The sequence below is a fragment of the Dermacentor variabilis genome, unplaced genomic scaffold, assembly GCF_050947875.1.
Source record: "Dermacentor variabilis isolate Ectoservices unplaced genomic scaffold, ASM5094787v1 scaffold_20, whole genome shotgun sequence".
NCBI classification, from domain to species: domain Eukaryota; kingdom Metazoa; phylum Arthropoda; class Arachnida; order Ixodida; family Ixodidae; genus Dermacentor; species Dermacentor variabilis.
The window spans coordinates 2,123,366-2,142,500 of NW_027460368.1; the positions used below are offsets into that span (position 1 = coordinate 2,123,366).

General features: G+C 48.4%; 1 protein-coding gene across 1 annotated transcript in view; it reads right to left on the reverse strand.

The window, feature by feature from the left end:
- Positions 1–14,533: 14,533 nt before the first annotated feature.
- The window catches only part of LOC142568530 (uncharacterized), a 10,807-nt gene continuing 6,205 nt past the window's right edge, over positions 14,534–19,135 (reverse strand). The window contains exons 2-3 of the mRNA XM_075678439.1: positions 18,787–19,000; positions 14,534–15,489 (exon numbers count right to left, since the gene is read on the reverse strand). Coding sequence (XP_075534554.1) covers positions 14,815–15,489; positions 18,787–19,000 — 889 coding nt within the window. The 3' untranslated portion in view covers positions 14,534–14,814. The remainder of the gene's footprint in view (positions 15,490–18,786; positions 19,001–19,135) is intronic.

Below are 19,135 nucleotides of genomic sequence, written 5' to 3' on the forward strand. Positions count from 1 at the left end.
AGAAGAATGATGGGTGTAACGTTAAGGGATAAGAAAAGAGCAGATTCGGTGAGGGAACAAACGCGAGTTAATGACATCTTAGTTGAAATCAAGAAAAAGAAATGGGGGATGTTGATGGATGTTGATGTCCTATGTTGTGCTCATGGGTGGAACAACCGAGTAGGCTAGGGAAAAGACTTTTCGTTATTCTATCCGCAAGAAGCAACGCAGCTCGCCAAAAGAGTTGGCTGCAGAGGATCGGCCGCGCAAATTTTGAAAATGCGCTGGACCCGAGCCTTTGTGAGGAAAGTCGCCGTTCATCAGAAGTCACTCGTAATTTTTCGGACGATTTAGTGAGAAGCGCGAGCGTCTGCAGCCTTTCTTCGCACTAAATAACGTTCGGCACGGTTGCACTTGCAAATGTTCACTCGCTGCTACAAAAGCCATGCTTCATGTTGTCTGAGCCTCGCCGTTCACGCTTCTGGTTCGGCAGGCTACATTATGACGTTGCGCAGATTCTTGGCGCACTAGTTTCATTGTGGTTGAAACCGTTGCTAGGCTTAGACACGAAAGTTGCGCTTCATATGTTGTCACTGACCAGCCGTTCGGTGACGTGTATTGCGTACTGAAGTGACGCGCATTGCTAGGCGTATTTTTTGTTTAAACTCCGCTGACAAACTCGAGACTAAAACGGCGGTTCTCATCGTTTGAGACCCCGCTGTTCATGCTACAAGCGGTGAAGGTCTAGCTTTCATGAAACGCGCATTGGTGCATGCATGTGTACTTGCGGGTTGGTTACTCAAGTCGGCAGTTACTGTGCCTATGCGCAGTAACGACAGCTATACCTTGTGTGCGCCATATCTGCGCGCATAATAAATCATGACGCAGACATCCGCTAAACACAGCCGAAATTATACTGGGTTCAAAAATGTCGTGCAAATCTAAGCTGGTTGAAACATTTTTAACGCGTGTAGGTCGGGTAAAAGAAACATCAAACGAAGGGGCGCGCAATGACCCAGACCGTTTTCGACGTTGCTAAAATCGTTCTGGCCGCGCATATGGCGGGCTGACATAGCAACAGTTCTTGTTTTCGAAATTATTTGTGGAATGTCACGGTGTATATTTAATTCCGTGCCTTGCATCATTCTCCAAAAAGGTGTGCCGTATACAAAATCTTAGTTTATTCATCTTAGCATCACTTCACCGAAGACCAATACGGAAGCCCAATCCTTCGGAATTACGGCATCGAGAAATTAAGGCCAGATGCATTACCCAACCTTTTTGTAGTACGAGCAAACGCGCCTTTTACAGATTATGGAACTAGTACAGCATCGTCAGTTCTTATGAAGCCTAGACCCCACGCTTGTGTTTTAAAAAGGTAAAAGATAAATGTCCACATACAAAGCGTATGTTGTTGCAATTTCTGTTGGCGGCGTTGAAGTTCAAATGAGGCTGATCAAAAGGCGCCGTTCGAGAAAAAACACCCCGTTAGCTCGCTTGAACACACCACCTCCACCGTTGACATCGCAATAGAAGTGATCGCAGTGGAGGGAGCTTCGATAAAGCAGTGCAACGTGGATACAGGCAGTTATTGGGGTAACTCATTTATGAACCTCTCCTGTCACAAACGCAACAACAAAATCCTTCAGGCGCGAACGTTGGGAGCGTCTGCTAGCTGCACCCGGCCGAGGTGCCGCCATCATCGGCGCCCGGGAGGAGCCGAGAGAAGTAGCGCCGGGGAGGAGGAGGAGAAAGATGTGGTTACTTTCAGAAGATTTAGGCGTTTTAGGTACGACTCAGCCGAAGGCAACCCTTCTCGCCAGGCGGATGAAATTTAGCCATTTATCCTCTTGAGGACAGTTAGTATGCCACTTTAGCATCGAGGATATCCTGCAGACGATGGGGCTGCACTGCGTTGACTTCTTCGCGGCCTGTGTAAGGTCGCATTGTGTGCCTGTCACGATAGCAAACAGGACTGCAGTGCATCGAGGCGCAGTACTTGTCGTACGTCCATAGAAAACAGCAATGTGATCCGTTGTGCCTTGCTCTTCATTATGATCGGTTAAAGCTGTTCTGCTGCATGTCATCCTAATGAGCTTCCGTAGGACACAAGGCTTGTGGCCATACGTGATCGCTTCAGTGTTAACGCGGCTGGCTCGTAGCAGTACGCATAGCATGCGCAAGGCACCTACACTGCTGTGTTCTTCCGAGCGTGGTCTTTTACTTAAATCTTAATATTTTTTGAGAGTTAGATAACAAGGAGTGAAAAAAATTCAGAACCGTTCCACTCTGTGAAGGCGGCTGACCAGTGGAGCTGTATATATGGTGATAAATATGTTGATAATAAATATGTTGATCGAAAATAATAGACGCATACCACAATGAATTTCTTTATTTTTCACGATTTTGTTTGTTTTATTAAATTCCACACTGAATGGCTTCCTGATTTTTAACCTTCTTTTGATTGCTTTTTTGGATTTATTATTTGGTAACCAAGGTGACTATCGCTTTATGATCCTTATGATATACGGCTAGTGGCTATGTGGCGACACTGGAAAGGTTCTTGGTCAGTGTGAGGTCAATACGCGACTGATGACGTGGCGTGGGCACACTGATGTTTGTGTAACATTGAATGCCGAACCTTTCCAAGGGAAACGCCACGAACCGCTTTCCATCTGGCCGTGACACGTCTATGTTGAAATGACCCACGATTACGATGGGAGTGGAGTTGGTAGGGGTGATCCTAGCAAATGTGCATACAGTCGGCGTTTGCGGCACCTTCTTCGTCCGTATTACGTGCAGCCCGCCGACGCCGCGCACCGTCGCGCTTCTGTTCGCGACAACGTTCTTCGTAGGCGCGCTGTTCTTCCGCAGCCCTCACCGCACGCGACCAACCCATTGCACGGGTGGAAGGGAAATGAGATAAGGTTACGTGGTTCCACTATAGAGCCCGTGGCATCAAAGATTAATCCATACTTAGCAGTGTCTGTTCCAGTTTTATTTTTATTTATTACGATGTTTTTTTTATCACAATTGGTTTTGGCACTTCTCGCGATTAAACGCAGCTGGGGCATACCCGGCGATACGCTTTCGCTTTATGCTTTAGCTCTATTAGCTCTGGGGTTGCCGCCATTTTTTTTTGCCTACGCACACAAAGCGCAAGCACCTAGCGTATAACAGCTTCGCTGTAAAAACTCACTCTCATCGCAGGTCACATTGTCTAGATTTTGCGCCTGTTGACATCCGAAGAGAATCACCATCTCTACTGCTCATTTTTTTCCAATGCGAATGTTTACTAACATCCCTTTTTGAATCGTATATTTGCACTATAACTGAACATGAAGGAATTACTGGGCAAGTTGTTGTTACTACAAATGGAACAGCTCAAGAGCATGAGGGTTGCAGCAATCTGTTCCTTTTTCATTGTTCTTGGGAAATACGGATTGCGTGTTCGCTTTCTTCACAAAGACTTTGCGACCTACTTCTGCCTTAACGCGTCATTGTGCTTCAGCTTTTGAGCTAAAATATTTGGCGCACCCGCGATTAAAGCGCGCCGTCAAATAGGAATCGTGACGAGAAATAAAATTACTTTGAAGAACGTACAGAAAGAAAAGCAATTGTCCTTGAAGAGACTATGGGTGGCATTCTTCTGGGCATATTTAATCGAAGGTCTCGATTCGATTATACATGGTTGAATGGCTTCTTAGTGGAATCGACCAGATACGCTTGATCGCTATAAGGCTTTCGGGAAGTCAGAAAGTAAAGAGGGCATATATTCTCAGAAGTTTTGGAGTTTTGGAGGAAGAAATGTGTGATATAACAAGATAGCGTGGGTCTTATTACAGTGCTCTGCGAGTTTCTTGGGGCTAGGAGGATCATAGAAAAATTGTGGACATATACTTCACGAACGGGATAGCGAGGCTTGTGAATTAAATTATGTGGTTTTACGTGCCATAACCACATTCTGATTATAAAGCGCGCCGCAGTGGAGGATTCCGGAAATTTCGACCACCTGGAGGTTCTTCAACGTGCACCTAAGTACACGGGTGTATTCGCCCCCATCGGAATGCGGCCGCCGTGGCCGGGATTCGATCCTGCGACCTCGTGCTCAGCAGCCCAACACCATAGCCACTGATCAACCACGGCGGGTAGCGAGGCTTGTGAAATATACCCGAAAGTAGGAGACAGAAATAAACTGTGCAAGGGGAGGTGACACGTGAAGCGCAGGCATTGATTCTTTAATTATTGTAACAGAATAGTCCAGGAAAAGTATGGATGGTGTCTGTGATTTGTATGGAGCGATGTGTTTACATATCTCACGCTGTAGGCCCTCGAAAGATTAACTTCCGAAGCAGCATGCAAACAGCCCTGCAAGCACGCTTGTCGCTGGACATACGCGTGGTAGGAACGCTGGGAAAGGTCTTAATTGGGCAACAAAGTTAATTTTGTTGTAGACGATTGAGTGCAGTTTACTGTCATGGGAAGTCAGCATTCTCTAAGAACAAAAGTAACATCAGGTACCCCTCAAGGTTCGGTTCTTGGCCATTGCTTATTGATGCGAAAGGGTCAAAGGGCTCGTTGAGCGAAAAAAGCCGGCGTCCAGCGTCTGTAGCAGCGAAACGGAACCTAAATTCCCATTAGCCGCGACGCCACGTCACAAGCGTGCCTTGGCGTATAGCAGAGTGGGCGAAAGGGAAAGGGAATACCTGCTGCCGCAGTAGCGCGCCAGACGCTGCGTGAGGGGAGAGGGAATCGCCGCGACGCCAAATCATGCTCGCTCTCGAAAGGCTGTGTTATCCGCGGGTTCCTTGTCCGCGCATGCTCTCACCTCTTTTAGGAAAAACCAAAACGCGCCCAGCGCCACAACCCGCTGTCTTGCCCGCGAGGGCCAGACAGCGCTTTGCCCGCGATATCGCTCAGATGCGTTCGAGTGCGCATTAATGCTTTCGCATTCAGAGCTCGTAAGTGTTTAAGTTTTTTTTTGTATTGTGAGGTTTTACGTACCAAAACCACGATGTGGTTATGAGGCTCGCCGTTGCGGGGGACTGCGGATTAAATTTGACCATCTGTGGTTCTTTATCGTGCACTTATATATAAGTAGACGCGTGTTATTTTTTTATTTTTTTCATTTCACCCTCATCGAAATGAGGCCGCCGCCTCCGGGATTTGATCCCGCGACCTCGTGCTTAGCACACAACGCCAAATGCACTAATCAAACACGGTACGACTGTTGCGGGGTTCTCGGATGTTGTTAATATTTATCGACGACATACATAACGGAATTCGATCTACAATCCACCTTTTCCCAGCTGGCTGTGTAATTTACCATCGCATCAGTGACTACCAAGATCACGTACACATGCAGAGTAACCTAAACATGATTGAAAACTGGTGATCAAATTGGATGATGAAGCTTAATGTTTCGAAATGTAAATTTATTCATGTGTCTCCGAAAGGTCTTATTTCTATTTGTACATACTCGTTGCATTCGACATCGGTATGGCTTGTGCAAGAATAGCGGTACGTTGGCGTCCTCATTACCACAAAACTAATCTGGAGAGAACACATAATAAAGGTTGCGGCAGAAGTTTCAAGGTCGCTGGGATTTATCAGAACGAATCTATCTTTGTTACCACCCCGTGTTAGACAACTGGCCTACAAAACATATGTACGCACAAAGCTTGAATATGCAGCGGCTATTTGTAACCCCTATCAAACTTAAAAATATCAAAAAAGAATGCCATGTGGATTGAGATGTAAGCGAATCTTGAAATTTCTCTGTAATATATCCCGAAATAGTATGGCGTTATTAGAATCTACGAAAGCATGTTGAATAGCTTCAGCTTCGTCGGGCAGTAAACATCTGCTTCCACCCCCCCCCGCCCCCCAATGGCACGCAAACCCCTTTTCTTCTAACCACGTTTTCACAAGCAAGGTGCCGGTGTGAAGCTTGAAGAAAAATGTTTACGAGACGGAAAAGCTTGCTATTGCAAAGGTTCTGCATCGTCTGCTGTTAGCCGTCAGTATAGTGTTATAGCTATAGTGAAGGACCCCCTCAGTATAGTCAGTTCCTTTAGGGTATTCTATATAGGCAATCCCCCTTTTATGTAATGCCCCAAGCTTTTAGGGGAATAATAAATGATGATGATGAATATACCAATTTAGATATGCTGATTTGCCGAATGTCTCCGAGATGTCCACTTATGCCCGTTATGCGTCAGCCTAGGAAATACTATGCCTGGATATTTGCCACTATCAATGCTCTATTTAATCTACCGCCCTCAGTCACCTCTCCCTTTCATTGGCACTGATTTTGTTGCTCTGGTAGGCCTACGGATAAACGTTTTGATCATTATTCTACTTACCCAACTTGGATCGTTCCCCATAATACACGGCAGAATTCCATATAATACCCTTTGTTTGACTTCTAATTCATACTGTCCTGTTTTTATCCAGTAGCGTCACTCCTAATACCTTCTTTTCCACAGCTCATCGTGCGTTCCTGCACTTCCTTCCAAGCCCATTTATTTGCCTCCATTTTTCACCGCATGTCTTAGTGATCGCAGATTACAGAGTTCGTTATATACCCTGCAATCTTTTCACAATTTCACACTGTTACGTCACAGTCGTTGCTTCCTGGCGGAAGAAGAAAAACGCAAGACGACCGAGAAATCCATGTCTTTGTTGTCCAAAATCATGACTCACTCCCGGAAGGGAATTGACCACACTCAAGGTAATTAACCAACGGTACGCACAACAATAACGAATGAAACAGTACCAACAATCAACGAAGGAACATTCCAAAACATAACAGAGTTCCCTGGGCACCCTTAGCAGCGTAGCATCAGAAGCACGTAACCTTCCGGAAGCTTCAATGAACTCATACGGAGCTCTAATATCATGGAGCTGCGGTTTGGTACCCGACTGACAGGACAATAGGTTTGATGTTAAATTCGGAATTAAAGTGTGGAGTTTTACGTGCGTCAACCACGATGTAGGGGCACGGCGTACTGGGGAACTCTGGATTAATTTTGACTACCTGGGGTTCTTTAACGTCTACCTTAATCTAAGTAGACGAGCGTTTTTGCAGTTCACTCCCATGGAAATGTGGCCTATCGGGTCAGGATAGAACCCAAACCCTTCTGCTCAGCAGCGTAACGTCGTAGCCACTGAACTACCGAGATAGGGAGAGGTTTGATGTCGATAAATTGAAGCCTCTAGATTGCTAGTCGGAAATGCAAGGAGCATCCTACGGAGGGAGGAGAAGCGGCGGCAGGAAGGAAGAAAACGATCCAGTTATTCCCGGCTCGTTACAAAAAGAACAGAAACATTAGTCACTGAAAACTTAGATATGTGAAGGTGAAAATTGAGACAGGAAACTGCAGTGCTGGTGCCGTCGCCTCGCATAGTCGGGAAAGTTATTTGCTCGTGTTGCATGGAAGACACTTGTGCCAGTATCGAGCCCTCCTATTCCCTTGGAGTAAAAATGTCAGCCGTACTCGAGTCCTTTGAATGGGCAGTAAAGAAAAACAGTCGATCACTTTGGACTGATAAATTATGTTGGAAACGGTATTTTGGTTGATTTCGCCGCTCCCTACAACAGAGAGAGAGAAAGAGAGAAGGTTAGTGATACGAAATGCAGAGAAGTCGGCCTGAGGGATATTCCTCTAGCCAGTGTATCTAATATTATGACGGGTCCCGTCACCGTAGTAAAAAGTAGGGGAAAACACGCGACAAGCAATTCAATCAATAAACGCAGTTGAAAAACAACAGGATACAACAGGATGTGGTTAAGCATGAATTACTAAAGACATATTTGAAAAAAAGATATTGCGCAGCATGCGGATGGTGGAAGCGACAAACACAATTCAAAAACACTTGGTAAAGAAAAGGAATGCTGAGAAACAAAGCAGCATTGAACAACCAAAAAGAAAGGTGAGCTGTAGTTAGCACAAGGGTTACGTATAATATCTATCTAGATTACATAGGTATTCTAGAGAAGACAGACTGAGGCAGGAATATATTTTGCTGATGCGGTCCTTGTAATCATAATCAGAACATACAAATCGTGCTGAGCGCTTTTGGACTGCCTGAATGGCGTTAATGATCTAAGTTTGATGGGCGTTACAAATAGACGCCGCATGTTCAAGCTTTGTGCGGACATATGTTTTGTACGCCCCTTGTCTGACAGAGGGTAGCCACAAGGATTCGTTCTGATGAATACCAGCAACCTCGATGCTTCTGCTGCGACCGTTATTACATGTTCTGCCCAGTTTAGTTTTGTTGTAGTGAGGACGCCAAGGTACCGCTATTCCTACACCCGCGATACCGGTGTCGAGTACAAAGAGTATGTATACAAGGCAATAAAACGTTTCCGAGGTACAGGCATACATTCACATTTCGAAACGTTAAGCATCATCTTTCTCTTCGATTACCAGTTTTCAATTAGGTTTATGTCATTCTTAGGATGTACGTGATCTTGGCAATTATTGATGCGACGGTAAATTACGAAGTCATCTGCGAAAGACGTCTTGTAGATCACCTTCCGTTAGGCATGTCGTTGATCAATATTACGAACATCCGAGGACACCCAAAAACTTCTTACTTGTTTTGAATGCGAAAGCATTAATATCCTATTGAACGCCACTGAACGCTCCTTCGAGCTATGAACTCCTCGCGGGGGGCGAGCGAGTGCGTTGAGACGCTTGACGCGTTTTTATTTGGCCTTACGGAGGCGTAGTTAGAACGCAGGCGAGAGCTTGCGCGGTCAAGGAGCGCGCGGATGACACAGGCTTCCGACAGCGAGGGTGCTTTGGCGTCCAAACCACCCTCGTCGGCAGCGCGACCTGCGAATCGCAGTCGCGCTGTCGCGGTCGGTTCGCGGTCGCGCTGCCGACGTTCCCGTTTCCTGCGCCAGTACGACTTCAAGCTGTACCTCCTCCCGCGCAGCCAGTCACCTAGCGAGGGAAACCATTTGCTGCAGTTCCGCCGGCACGAACTGCAAGATTCGCGACTTCTACAAGGCCTGCACAGTCGCCAAGCAATTTATTGGACGTTTTAGTCGAAGGAACCGCCGCACTGCGCTTATTGATACTGGGGCTGTAGTTTCTGTTATCGACGAAAAGCTTTGGCGTAACCTCCTCAAGGCCACAACGCTGCTGTTTGGTATGCTTCTACGCACCGCGACTGCGCAGCATATAGCCCCGCTTGCTCAACGTACGGCAAGGGTGGTCATCAAGGGCATCGTCTATGTTGTTGAATTTTTCGTGTTGTCTTCATGTTCACATAACATCGTTCTCGGGCTGGGGCTTCTTGCCTCACCATCGTGCCATCATCGACTGTGCCCGGGCCGAAGCGGCGCTTTTCCCGCTTGCCAATGCCCCGCTGCCTGACCATTCTTAAGATAAAGCCTCCAAGCTCACCGTTGTGTCCCATACGGACATAACGCCCTAAATGTCTATGCTTGTGCTCATCTCTTGCTCTACCGCGTCAAACGCTACAGTACTTTTTACACCATCACCTATTTTTCTACGTCGCAAGGCCCTACCTCTCCCCTTTGCTGTCCTCACCACTACATCTGGATTATCCTCTAAGCTTGTGTGTAACCCGTCTCACTACCCTGTGACCTTAGTGGGCGGCGAATCATTAGGTCGTGTTCAGCCCCTTGACCCACTTCACATTCTCGATGCTTCCGACGACACGGCCTGTTATGAGCTCGACGCCCTCACTTCTCCCGTGCTGTGCCTGTAATCATGATCATTGTCATCGTCGTCGTTAGACGTTCTTAAATCTGTCGTAGACGCCGATCTGCCGCCTCCCTATCGCCAGCAAGTCCTCGCGCTTCTTCAGAATTTTCGCTCGTCCTTTGATTGTGAACAACCATCTCTGGGGCGTACGGCAACCGTCACTCACAGCGTTCACACTGGTTGCCATCCTCTTTTACGCCAGCTACCATACCGCGCGTCAGCCGCCGAGCGACAGATCATTCACGAGCAAGCCGACGATATGCTGCCCCGTGGCGTCATTCGCCCTTCCCACAGTCCTTGGGCGTCTCCTGTAGTATCAGTACGCAAGAAGGACGGATCAATGCGCTTCTGTGTGGATTACCGTCGACTCCATAAGACCACTCGTAAAGATGTCTATCCACTGCCTCGGATATCATAACGCCCTCGACTGCTTACAGGGCGCGGAGTACTTCTGATCTTTGAATCATCGCTTCAGCTATTGGCAAGTGCCGATGACAGAAGATGACTGTGAGAGGACAGCTTTCGTCACACCCGATGGCTTGCACGAATTTACCGTATTGCCATTCGGGCTCTGCAACGCGCCCGCTACTTTCGAGCGTATGATGGACACCCTCCTTCGTAACTACGAGTGGAAAATATGTCTCTGCTACCTTGATGATATCGTGGTGTTTTCGCCAGATTTCCCGACGCACTTCGTTCGCTTGCGTGAGATACTGACCTGCCTCACCTCTGCTGGCCTCCAACTCAACATCAAAAGGCGCCGTTTTGCTGCCCACAAGTTAACAATATTGGGACACGTATCGAAGGACGGTGTGCTACCTTACCCAGCCAAGCTTCGCGAGGTCGCAGAGTTTCCGATGCCCACTACTCTTAAGGCGCTCCGCAGCTTTATAGGGCTGTGCTCTTACTTTCGACGTTTTGTGCGCAATTTTGCAACTGTCATCGCATCACTGACCAATTTGCTCACCGCTACCAACGGCATCTCCGCATGGTCAACTTCCTGTGACGAAGCCTTCAAGCAACTACGTCGTTTACTTACTTCGCCACCGATTCTTCGACACTACGATCTCACAGCGCCTACAGAAGTACACACGGACGCCAGCGGCATCGGACTTGGTGCAGTCCTAGCACAACGTAAAGACGGCTGTGACGACTACGTCGTTGCGTATGCGAGCCGCACTTTAAAGAAGACAGAATCCAACTACTCTGTAACAGAAAAGGAGTGCTTGGCAATTATTTGGGCTCTCGTCAAATTGCGTCCATACCTATATGGACGCCATTTTGACATTGTCACCGACCACCATTCCCTTTGCTGGCTGTCCTCGTTGAAGGATCCGTCAGGTCGCCTAGGCCGATGGACACTTCGCTTACAAGAATATGACATCCGCGTTGTCTACCGATCGGGCAAAAAGCACTTTGACGCCCGATGCGCTTTACCGATCACCGCTACCTTCTGATGTGGCTTCGGTGTCTCCGCTCTTCGCATCCATGTCAGCCTTCAACGTCGCTGATATGCCGGACGAGCAGCGTAAGGTTCCCCTGCTTTTAACTATGCTGAATTTCCTCCACGAACCATCCGCCACACCCTCTCCTCGAACACTTTGTCTCCAAGCCGCTCACTTTGCTGTACGCGACAACGTCCTTTACCGCAAAAATTATTTGCCTGATGGTCGCAAATCGCTCCTTGGGATACCACGACACATGCGTTCTGACATAAGCGTTTATTTTCTTACTACTCCTCATAATGGTCATGCCGGCGTTCTGAAAACGTGTACGCGGCTAAGGCAGCGTTTCTACTGGCACGGCATGTATCACTTCGTGCGCCAGTACATACGCGCTTGCACGGCGTGCCAACGACGTAAAATTCCACCGCGCCCTCCTGGTGAGCTACAGCCGCAGCACTGATAAGCTCGGCCCTTCGATCGCGTCGGCATAGACCTATGCGGGCCACTTCCCTGCAGCTTCGAGGGTAACCGATGGATAATTGTAGGTGTCGACCACTTGACGTGCTATGCCAAGACTGCCTCACTCCCGGCAGCCGCGCGAAGTTGCGTTTTTCATCTTGGGGAATTTCGTTCTTCGACATGGCGCACCACGCGAACTGCTCAGCGACAGGGGAAGTGTCTTCCTGTCCGAAGTAATCCAAGCCCTTCTTGCTGGATGCAACATCGTTCACCGCAAGTCTACAGCCTACCAACCGCAAACGAACGGCTTCACAGAGACGTTCAACCACACACTCGGTGACATGTTGACTATGTACGTCGCCTCGGACCACAGTAACTGTGACCCTGTTTAGCCGTTCGTCAAGTATCCCTATAATACGGCCACACAAGCTACCACTGGCTGTTCGCCCCTTTTTTCTGCTGTATGGACGAGAGCCCTCGTGTACTATGGACATACTGCTCCCATACCGACCCGACGCTTCCGAGTGACCGCCTGTGTCTGAAGCCACCAAATACGCCGAAGACTGTAGGCAGCTCGCGCGAACCCTTACGACCGCTGCGCAAGGTCGTCAAAAGCTGCGGCGTGACAATGGCGCGCTTACACCACCTTTCCCGACTGGTTTCCTTGATTGGTTGTGGGTCCCGCCTCACAGCCCTGGCCTTTCAACCAAACTCCTTGCACGCTATGATGGCCCCTACCGAGTCATAGACCATACCTCCGCTGTCACCTACGTTCTAGAACCTGTGACGCCATCACCCGACCTCAGGCATCGCGGGCGTGACACGGTTCATGTAAATCGACTTAAGCCGTACTATGACCCCCTCTTCCTAACTACGCCGTAAGTCGCCAGGATGGCTCCTCTTCTCTCCCGAGAGCCATTGTTGTGAAGAGGAAGACGAAGTAAACGCTCTTGTGTCGGCTGTGCGCACGATCAGTGTTCGTGTACTGCCGGTGCAACTAGATTGTGCCTAGTGTCTTATAATAAATCCTCATATATATATATATATATATATATATATATATATATATATATATATATATATATATATATATATATATATATATATATATATATATATATCCGGGGCGCATTATGCACAGCAAAAGCACGTGTCGTGTTTCGTGGGAAAGCAAATCCGGTAAATTGCTGTAAATGGTTAGGAGAGGTGACGAGATGAGCAAATTTGCTGGTAAAGGTGGGTGTGGCTAATACAGAACGCGAGTAATTGGAAATCACTGGGAGAAGCCTTGGTCCAGCATTGGATATAACATAGGCTGCTAAAGGGAAATAGCTCTCCTCAGAGTGAGTCAGTGAGGCAATGAAGTGACCTGAGGTGAACACTGACTAGGTCACTTTGATGTTCGTAGTTATAGGAGTACATTCGGAGTGCATAAATGCCGCTTGATTCCCCTTTGCACATCCATTACAGGTGGTGGGCCGAGAATGGGCACATTCCTATATTGCACACGTACTGCCGAAGGTGTCTGTTCAGGAACAAACCCAGTGGCACATATCCAGTAACTTAAGCAGTCTACTAGGCGAGACTGTAGCAAGCAGCAAATTGTCTATTCGGGACCGGCTTGGACACGTTACAGAAATTAAAGAAAAAGAAATTAACCGATAGCAATACGAACTTTCTCCTCCAAAATTGATTTTTTTTTTGCGGGCCGGTGGGCTTGACCTGCCGGTCCCGACGTGGGACTAGCCGGGTGCGCGACGAGTTCGCGTCCTCGCCGGACCTACAATAAAGTTTATTCACTCACTCACTCACTCACTCACTCACTCACTCACTCACTCACTCACTCACTCACTCACTCACTCACTCACTCACTCACTCACTCACTCACTCACTCACTCACTCACTCACTCACTCACTCACTCACTCACTCACTCACTCACTCACTCACTCACTCACTCACGATGAAGTTAATAGAGCATGTTCGGAAATGTAATCGAGTACATTTACAACACTGTCCTCTCAATGTTTATAAATATTGCTCATACATGGTAAAGTCAGCAAACTTGTTTGGTGCTTTTAGTGTGTCCTCTGTAGCCTTTCGCGAGTCGCCTTCTCCAACAACTACTTTTCAAAATTTTCGTCGGCTACCTTCGCTAGTCTCTACATGAGGACGCCAGCAGCGAAAATAAATACTCTGGCATGTGCGCGCTGAGACAAAGGCCAATGTTGTAATGTACGAATATCTTCCGCGCACGAGTATTGTTACTCAACGTTCCAAAAGTGCCGTCCGTTGCTTCTGCGAAGCGGAGCATTACATTGTTGCTAGTGACAGAAAAGGGGGCGATCCCCATAGGGCCAAAGAAGAGTTAAAAAGCTTCCCTAGGTAATTTCCTGGCATCATCGTCGTAAGTGGTCATTACTATCGAGTATATAGAAAGGCCGGTGCAAATTGTCGGCGAACATCTGATGCAGCTTCATAATGAGGAAACGAATACTGTGACGTGTGTATGCCAGACTGAACACGAATGCCCCATAGGCTGCAGCGTGCCATCGACCGTGGGCTTTCTGATTTAGTTCCCGCAAAATTCTATGCGCTTAAGCCTGCGTTGCAAACAGAAGCTTGCCTCGTAATAACTGGTTACATGCAATTGGTTATTGTCAAAAGTAATAGGAGTAAGCGTTGCCGAGCAAAAATTTCAAGTGAATGTGGGTAATTAATAACGTGTAATGTGCTATATAGAAGGCTCATTCGGGCATACACCTAATAGCAAAGACAGCCTGCTTGCAAAGACAGCAGGCAGCACATGCCTAATGGCGCAAGCTACTTGACAACTTTAGTCGCTGTGTTTCGCCCATTGTCTGTGTGGCATCATTCCACCGTTCAAAAAGACCAAAGTAGCCAACGAAAACTATTTAATATACACTGAAATGTCCAAAAACGTCGCGATAAGCTGAAACTACAGTCAAAGGGGCTTGGCCACTCATTGAGTCGCGCGCCGACTCGCCGCAAGGACGCACAACGCTGCGAGATGGTCAGCAGCGCGCACGTGTCTTTCGCACAGCAGCTGAAAACGAACTCCTGGATGACTGCGGTACAGGACAGATTGTGGGCCAGCGCGTAGCGAGAGTGATTCGTCGGGAGCAGCTCGTCCACGTGGATCTGGCGCTGCGCGTAGCACGCCGCCTCAGCGCATCAGCGCCTGAGCGTCGCTTACGTCGGTCCAGCGCTCGAAGACGACGAGCGTTCGCATGATGTCGCAGCTGTCCACCACCTCACATGGCTTGCTCACGCCCACGCTCGAAAAGCGCACGCTCAGGTTCTCCAGCGGGTCGAGTGAGGTCAATGTGGAGGGGAGCGCGTCCATCGGGTCCCTGGTCGGATAGTCCAACATGCGGCAGCAGGGCCTGGCGTACCTCAGGTGTTTGCTAAGCTCCACCCCGTCCCGTAACTGGAACTGCTTTGGAGACATCCGTGACTCGAGCAGCTGCAGGAACACGGTGGAGCGGTGCTGCATCAGCGGACAATGAACCAGAATGAACGACCGCCTGCGCCGCATGAAGGTCAAAGGAACCACGCGTCCGCGTAGGCAAGCCAGGCCCAGCCGTCCTTCGCGTAGCTTGATGATGATGACCCACAGGAAGTTGTTCCATAGAGACAGCTCTGCAAAGTGCAGACACCTATCGGCTGCGCTGGCAGTGCATGACTTGTCGAGGTCCTCCTGGTGATGGCCCGAGATGCTGCGCACGCAGCGAACGTTGGAGGAGAGCTGGTTGACCGACAGGCAGACGACGGAACAGCTGCCGACCAGGTACGCAGCCGACTCTCGCAGGCGGCCCCTCCGTGATACCATCTTGCAGACCTGTGGACAAACACATGTCGTCCTTGTATTGCACTCTGCTGTTGACATAGCTAATCGCTAATGTGCGTCTTCTACCTCTTTGAAAAGTAAGCATCGCCAAGTAGCGTTACAAAACTAGCCTAATATTCATCTCATATTTACAGAAAGTTAACTTGTGTGAAGTTTGTTGAAAAATGCCTTGCCTTTCTGAAACTGACGGTAGCCATAGGGGTGTTCGTGACATCAGGGTGTGCAGCTTCTGTACTTAGATACCGTGTTTTACGGCACTGAGGCAATGCGCTAGGAACTACCACTGGTGCTCGCCAAATGAGGAGCGAGAACCACGCCAATGCGAGTGCAATTGCGCAATGTGCCCCAGAATATGAAAGCGTTGTCTTTTCCTTTCCGGAGGCACTTTCAAGTACGAGAGAACGCTGCGTAGCCTCGACTTCAGTGCCATAGAATTGTGAAACCTAGCGTAGGGATATCAGCAACCTTCATTTCGTTGCGCACAACGAAACTGTCCTTTCCCAAAGGAAAGCTTTAGCTGCAATTTTCTCTGTGACTTAACATTGTCAACAGCGAATGAATAACGGCAAGTAAAGCTACCGGCTTATGTTCTAGACTTGAATATGCGTGATGCATTAAGGAACCACCACAATGTAGGTGAAGCCTTTCAATAAGCGAATAGATAGCGCTGCTAAGTAAATGCACCTAGAACGGTCAACACGCTTAACACGATCGCTGCAGCGTGGCCTGGACCTGCTTGGACTGACGCCAGCGCCGCAAAGTGGTGTGCTCTATTATCTCAGTATATTTGCAGTGGCTTACGACAGCTGGAGCGCAGCTCGATTCGACTCCTCGTCTTGCGTTTCGCTTGTGCCTGACCGGCGGCGAGAGTGCGCTCACTTGACGTGTCCGTACGTAGCTGCGGTCTCACGCGCGTCCAGAAAACACGTTGCGGTTTGCTTATATCGGCAAAGCGAAATGACGGGCGACAGCTCGCGCGCCTTTCGGGTTTGGCCTCGAAGCTGGCGCTTTAGGGAAATGATAAATAGGAAAACGAGAGGAAAAGCGCGTTTGTGGCGTTTGTAAAGGTTGGTCAATAAATAAATCTGCAAATCCGGTGGCCCATAGTTGTTCATGTTCTTCATTTCTTATATTCTCTGACAGCGCGCATCGGAGTGCTCTCACAGGTTAGTGTCTGGCTTCCAGTTTAGTCCACGATCCACTGAAGATCCACGGTCGGGTTGTAAGAGCTGTGCGTGTCCAGAGCTAGGAAGACGCGTGGATGCGATGCAAACTTTTAATGTCTAAGTATTGGCGAAAATCGCTAAGTGGCATCTTGTGGGATAAGAAACTGGCTTTTTAGGTAACTAGAAACACTCTGACCATAGATGCAATGTATCGAAAGGTAGCATCTTATAGCTTATAAGTGCACATAAGATAACTTGACGTCCCCGTCGCATGTTTTTGACTTACACAGCGTGTTCCCGATCTTATTCACATTGTCACGCTTTACACTTTGCAATGCGCGTTTCTTATATGGTTATATTGCTGGTTTCAAAAAGGCAAACTGCAGTCAGTATAATAAATGGCTGTATGTTCCTATGGAAGAAGATTCGGCAAAGGCACTCAAGACTGCTTACGTATGGGAGTGCGAAAACATGTCATTTATATAGGGACGACATAGAGGTTTGGTTGCGGTTTGCGAATTGAGTTTATTGAATGCGATGCATTTCTTGGCGCATATTTGCCACTTTGACAGCATCCAGCTATCTATGTAGCCGCCTACGTCTTGGTGCTGTCATGGTCGTTTCGTTAAGCTGTCATGGTCGTTTCGTTAACTTGGTAGGCTCCCCGCGCACTGCTTCGCAGAACACCGATTCCCGCAGGGCATAGGATCTACCTGCTTTTTCAGGCGGTCAGTCTTTACTTTTCCGAATTATAAGCACTGCGCACACAGACACGCGTCTATGACGTCACCCGGAACGTTGTACGACGGACGGTTGCGTCACAATTTTTCTGCGAATTGCACCTGCGAGAGCACTCCGCGAGAGCACTCCGATGCGTGCGGTCAGAGAATATAAGAAATGAAGAACATAAACTATGCCACCTGATTTGCAGATTTATTTATTGTCCTGCCTTTACAATCGCCACAAGCCTGTATTTCCTCTCCTTTTAATATTTATCATTTCCCTAAAGCGCCAGATTTGAGGCCAAACCCGAAAGGCTCGCGAGCTGTCGGCCGCCATGTCGCTTTGCCGATGTAAGCAAAGCGCAACGTGTTTTCTGGACGTGAGTGAGACCGCAGTCACCAGCGAAACATGGCGGAACGGACACGTCAAGTGAGCGCACTGTCCCCGCCGGTCAGGCACAAGCGAAACACAAGACGAGCAGTGAAATCGAGCTGCGCTCCAGCTATCGTAAGCCGCTGCAAACATACCAAGATGGCAGCGCACAACACTTTGCGGCGCTGGTGTCAGTCCAAGCCGGTCTACACTCGTAGGCAAAGTTACACCCTTTGGAGTGCCCGTTCTGCCACACAACGATAATCGTCATCTGCCTTGATGCGTTTCCTTTCTTTAACGCGGCAAGCCCGGTACTTTCCAGTAACGAACGGCATGCGCGTTATCAGCATGACATAGCATACCCGACTGGAAGGTATACCGGCGCGGCGTTTTCAAGAAAGGAAACGCAAGCAAGGCAGATGGCGATTATTGTTGTGTGGCAGATATAAATCCCAAAGGGTGTAAACTTTTTTTAGAGCGTGTTAAGCGTCCTGACGGCTCTATACCATGTGCATGTTAAGTGGGAAACAGGCACACAGAAAAAATCACTAGGCCCGTTATGGTTCTCTCTTCGCGTCAGCCGTGCCTGTATTCTTAGGTACTGACATTATAAATTCAAACGCGAACAATTTGAAAGGTACAAAGTTACGTTATGGCGTTTCCTGCTTAAATTGCATGTTCAACGACGATCTAATTCATGAACAGCAAAGTGAATTTATGTCGACAGCAAGCTTAAAGGCTGGCTATACGGAACATCACATATTATTTGGTTCTATATAGCTACATATAAACGGTCTTCCGACGGTTTTCTCTTCTTCGCGCTTGAATTTGTTCCGAAATGTCTCCCGCGTCTAGGACATAAGCAATGCGGCTTGCATTACAGTAAGGCTACAGTTGGGTAGAATCGAATCCGCGACCTGGTGTTGAGAATGAGCGCGCGATATAGCCACTAAGCCACCACGGCTCGTGTGAGAGCTTTTCGTTACCGCATTGAACGACGAAGCAGAGAGCGAAGAGAGGGTCTTACTCTTTCGTTGGAGCTTCGCGATCGCGTCAAGTCCTTCGGCGTCATCCACGGCGTAGCTGGGCTGCCGCTAGGTGTGGACGCCGTGCTGGACAAAATCCCTGGAGCCGAGCTCGATTTTGGGTCGCGCGGTTCGCACGAGAACCTGCGCGATTCTGTTGGCACGCCTTGCCCGTGGCACGCTGTCTCGGGATTCCTTCGCGAGACGCGTGGTTGTCTGCGCGACAGAACCGAAAACGATGAAGAATTGAATCGCCGAGAAATCAAGGCGGACGATGCAAAACGCGCGATTTTAAAAATGATAATTGCGAGAGCGGTAAGTGGGCAAGTTGTTATCGGTGCATAATCAGCA